The sequence below is a fragment of the Benincasa hispida genome, chromosome 5, assembly GCF_027475165.1.
Source record: "Benincasa hispida cultivar pf3 chromosome 5, pf3_genome.v1.1, whole genome shotgun sequence".
NCBI lineage: Eukaryota > Viridiplantae > Streptophyta > Magnoliopsida > Cucurbitales > Cucurbitaceae > Benincasa > Benincasa hispida.
In genome coordinates, this window is record NC_143482.1 from 23,312,962 (window position 1) to 23,318,304 (window position 5,343).

At 31.0% G+C, this 5,343-nt stretch overlaps 1 protein-coding gene across 1 annotated transcript; it reads left to right on the forward strand.

Moving 5' to 3' along the window:
- The first annotated feature begins 255 nt into the window (after window positions 1-255).
- Window positions 256-930, forward strand: LOC120077253 (uncharacterized). The gene has a single exon (XM_039031148.1). It carries the CDS (start codon window positions 256-258, stop codon window positions 928-930), a length of 675 nt encoding a protein of 224 aa, XP_038887076.1.
- Window positions 931-5,343: the final 4,413 nt, after the last annotated feature.

A 5,343-nucleotide genomic window follows, 5' to 3' on the forward strand; every position in this document is an offset into this window, starting at 1 on the left:
AACCACCACTCAACGTTAGTGATTTTTTTTTTCAAGTTTTCATTCTCTTCTTGAATCTATTTTAATCTAACTAAAAATATGTATCATAACAATTAATTGGACATTAACCCATATTAATATTCCTTCTTGTTATGTACACAAATGTGTATAACAATAAAACGAATTTAATTGGATAACACTAAATAAATTTTGAACTTATCATCCATAAGTTCTTTCCAACATATTCCAAAACTTGTATAAATATAGAGCATCTAAATGGATGAAGAAGCACATCACCACAAAAACTTGCTTTCTCCAAATAATCTAAAGAGTGATAGCAAGATGAGTTTTCAGGAAAAGGAGGAGTGGTTACCAATCCCTGATGTAACCACACCTTGTGTGAAAGAAATTGTAAATTTTGTGGTGAATCAACACAACAAAGAAAGTGGAGATGATCTCGTCCTCAAAGGTGTTATCAAAGGATGGTTTAAGGAGTTGAGTGATGTGAAAACAAAGCATCGTTTGTATATTGAAGCAACAAACAACAAAGGAGTTGTACAACTGTATGAAGCAATTGTATGTGTCATCGAAAAAGGTGATAAACAAAGAGTGAGGACACTCCTATCTTTCCATGTCGGTTATTTGGATGAGAATGAACAATTTTGGATTGAAATTCCAAATGTTGAAGAATCTTGTGTGCAAGAAGTTGCAAAGTTTGCTGTGGCAGAGTATAATAAGCAAGCTGATGATAATCTCGTCTACATTTGTACGACTCAGGGTTGGTATCAGGAGGTGAATGCAGAGTATGGCCTATTGTTCGATCTTCGTATTAAGACGAAGGATTGTTTCGGACGTGTTCGTGAATATAAGGCTTTGGTTTCGGAGGACAGACAACCCAATGAGAAAATTCGAATACTCATATCTTTCAAACTTGTACCCAAGAAAAGTTGAAAACTTACTATCTATGTATGTTCTTATATTATGCTTTCTATCTATGTCCTTGACTACTATATCGGTAAATAAAATGTCAAGTGTTAATTATATAAGGCTTCTTAATAACGTATACTAATACCAATAAACTACGATCCTAAATTTCAAATTAATTTATCTAGAAATAATGTGGAATATAAATGTGACATCAAATAATCAAGACAATCAAGAATAATTGAATTTATTCATCCATTTGGACTAACTCTTCATTTTTTCTTTTTGATCTCTCTTACCAATCTCTAGTTTTTCATTGTTTTTAATCTTTTTTCTAAAATTTTTATTTAATTATTTGTATTTTTTTCTCTCTAGAATCTTACATTTCCTCTCTCTAAAATTTTTTTCTTTCGAACTTTTGTCCCCTCTTTAGATTTCAAAATCTTTATAAACTTTTGAGAGTAAAGTAAAAGTTAAAAATTCTCCCTTCATAATGCTTTTTGACATATATATGTATATATAAGAAATGTGAGATGCACATGAATTAAAATGATTATGACTTAATTTTTATGAGTTGTTTAATTAATTTAGTAAATGTACTATGAAATGAAACACTTTTAAAGAATTAGTATTCTAAACTACGTCCTTCTTTGTTTTAAGTTTATTTAAAATAAATATAAAATGCGTTGGATGTGGTAAAAAAAAACTTTGAGACATAATCTTTAGGGAATTTTCAATGACAGATTTAGAATGTGTAGTTGTGGCATGTCTTGTATGGAAATGGTAGATAGAGCAAAAGAAAATTTATTTGATGTTTCCTTTATTTTATATTCCAATTTTGACCTTTTAATAAATCTCTTTTATTCCTCTTCTCTTGCAATAAAAAAATGGAGAGAGAAACAAATGCGTGGAGCCTTATTACGGTCATGCAATTCATGCAACAATGTCTGGTAATCTGACATGCTGCCATCCGTGCGGATTGGATTGTGTTCAAATAAATGAAAATTTTATGAGTTAGGTTGGTTCATGCGTTCACCTAATAAAATCCAAACTAACCCGAATTTATTATTAACTTTAAAATATATTTTTTTATTACTTATAACACAATTAATTATACATATATTGATTTTAATTTTATTTAATTCCAATATTTTTTTTAATAATTTATTCTTCAACAACTAGTAGTTTCTTTACACTTTAGAAAGAAAATTTTCACTATATAAATTGAAATTGAGTTATTAATCTTAATTCAACCTATGAAAAATAATTAAATTATATTTTTACATATTTACGTTTTGCGTCTTTTTGGAATAAAATTTTAAATAAATGACCCAATTAACCCGAACCAACCCAACTCAAATATTTCATGGTTGAGTTGGATTAGGTCATTTTTTAATAAGGGTTATTTAGGTTGAAAAAATTTACAATCCGAACAATCGGATTGGGTCTAAAAAGTCTTTCAACCTAACCCAACCCAGCCCAACCCAATCTATGAACACCCTTAGCTAAAATGTGTCAGTGGTCCTTGCAATCAAATAACATTTAAAATTCCAACACTCAAATCTTTCAAAGTTAGACCATAGAAATGTTGAAAACTTACTATTTATGTAGGTTGTTATGTTTTGTCTCTCCTTCACTATTATATCTATAAATAAATAGTCAAGTGTTAATTAAATAAAGCTTTTCAATTAAATATTCCACTCTCTATGTCCAAGTTTTTTTTTCCTTTTTTTTTTAAAATGAAAATTTCGAAATGGTTAAGTGAGCCAGTTATTATATATAGTCAATAGTTGTTATATAGTATATGAGTTGTAATAGTATGTAAGTTATAACAGTTTATGTTTGGAGTACAGACTAATTTAATTTTAGTACAAAATAGTGGATACTGTATTAAAAAGGGAAAGAAAGGATACGTAGTAAATAGTGTAACAAAGAGAAATTTATAATATTAATACTATAGTTAAGGGTAATTGTAATTGGTAGCATTTTTAAGAATCATAACCAAGTAAATAACATTATTTAAAAAAAAATCAAATATGGTCAATATGGTCAAGTCTATCGACAATAGACTTCTATCATTGATAGACTCTTACTAGTGATATGGTCTATCACTGATAGACTCCTACTAATAATATAGTCTATCTATTTAAATTTAGCCATATTTGTAATTCTTTTTTCATTATGTTATATCTACTAATACATTAGATCTAATGTGTATATTTGCAACTCTATACTTAATTGTAGGTTAAAATAATTTGAAATAACAACTATTATAATTGAAGTCTTGTGTTAGGATAAATTCTTTATATCTATATTGAATAGATAAACCCTAGGATCATTCATGTCAAATTATCAAGAATAACATACCGGATTCCATTGCAAAATTGATGATAGCTTCAAGATGATGATGGATGACTATGGTTTTCCTCAACCAAAACTCCGAATGCCCTTAGTGGGATCTCTCTCTAGATGGGATTCAAGAAAGACTGAGTGCTTATATTGTTATGGTATATCGGGGACCATAGCTAAGGTCTCTTTATATCCTAGTTCAATTAGGGTTCCCATTAAACCCTAATTAACTAAGAATGGGCTTCTACCCATTAAGTCCATACTCACTTAGGAATCTAGACCCTTAATTAATTAGATCACATAATAGGGCCCAATCTAATAAAATAACCCAATGTGATAAATTATTAATCCACATACATAGCTCATACTCTAATTAAACATATTATTATTTAAATATGTCTAATAATCTCCCACTTGGGCCATATCTATGTACCTATTATAATTAAATCACATAAACCTTAAGCGCGCATAAACAGGTTATTTCAATAATAGAATTTCCCTTTAGTTCAATCTGGTTCATCTCCTGTATTAGCACGGAATCAAGGCGGCTTTCGTCACTACCCTTTTAAGTAAACCTTCCTTGATCACCAATTCCAATACATTCAATGACATAGATCAAGTATGGATGGATAGCATGGAAACTACATGCAAAGTGATCTAGATCATGCCTGTTCCAACTGGTCCAAATTCCTTAATGAGATCATTCTAAAAAACATTATGTTAAACTGCATGCATGATAAACAAGTTCAAATAATAAATAAAACATAAACCATCAACTTTATTCTATATAGAAAATAAACAAAATAAGGTCAAAGAACATCCTCAATAACAAACTCTCACTAAACCATGGAATCAGAAAAGTGACTAACACCCATGTGAGCAACATGCTCATGAAAAACTCTAGGTGGTAAACCTTGAGTCAATGGATCTGCCACAGTAGAGTTTGTTCCTATGTGTTTTATCGAAATTTGACTATTCTGAACTCTTTCTTTAACAATCAGAAACTTTATGTCTACAACTTTGACTTTGTATTGCTTCTGTTGTTGTTGGAATACATCACAACCGACTTATTGTCACAAAATAATTTTAGTGGTTTTTCTATGCCAACCACTATCCGCAACCCAATGACAAAATTTCGCAACCATATTTCATGATTGGATGCCTCATAACATGCTATAAACTCCACAGCCATGGTAGAAGAAGCCATAAGTGTTTATTTAACACTTTTCCAGGATACAGCTCCTCCAGCCAACATGAAGATATAGCTCGAAGTGGACCGCAAAATGTCTTAACATCCAGCATAATCAGAATCAGAATACCTAATGATCTCCAAAACTTCTGATTTTCGATAAGTGAGCATATAATCTTTTGTTCTCTGTAAATACCTCATACCCGTTTGGCTGCTTTCCAATGATCCATCCCGGGTTACTCAAATATCTACCTAACACTCCAACTATGAATGCAATATCTGGATGCGTACATACTTGAGCATACATTAGACTTCCAATGGCCGATGCATAGGGAACCTTTTGCATCTCCTTAGTCTCGAGTGTGGTCTTGGGTCATTGACCTAAATGAAATTTATCACCTTTAGCAATCGAGGTATCTCCCAGTACACAATCTTTCATGCCAAATCTAATCAAGATCTTTTCAATATAGTTCTTTTATGACAATCTCAAAATACCTTGAGAACGATCTCGCAGTATTTCAATTCCTAATACAAAAGAAGCATCACCAAGATCCTTCATCTCAAAATTTCTTTTGAGAAATCTCTTAGTGTCATGCAATAAACCTACATCATTGCTAGCTATGAGTATGTCATCAACATATAACACCAGAAAGATTGATTTACTCCCACTGAGCTTGTGATATACACAATCTTCCACAATGTTCACCTCAAAACCAAATGAGGTTATCACTTCATGGAATTTGTGATACCATTGACGAGAGGCTTGCTTGAGACCGTAGATGGATTTCTTTAATTTGCACACCATAGTCTTTGAATTATCTGACACAAAGTTTTCTGGTTGTACCATATAAATCGTCTCATCAATGTTCCCATTGAGAAATGCAGTTTTTACATCCATCTGG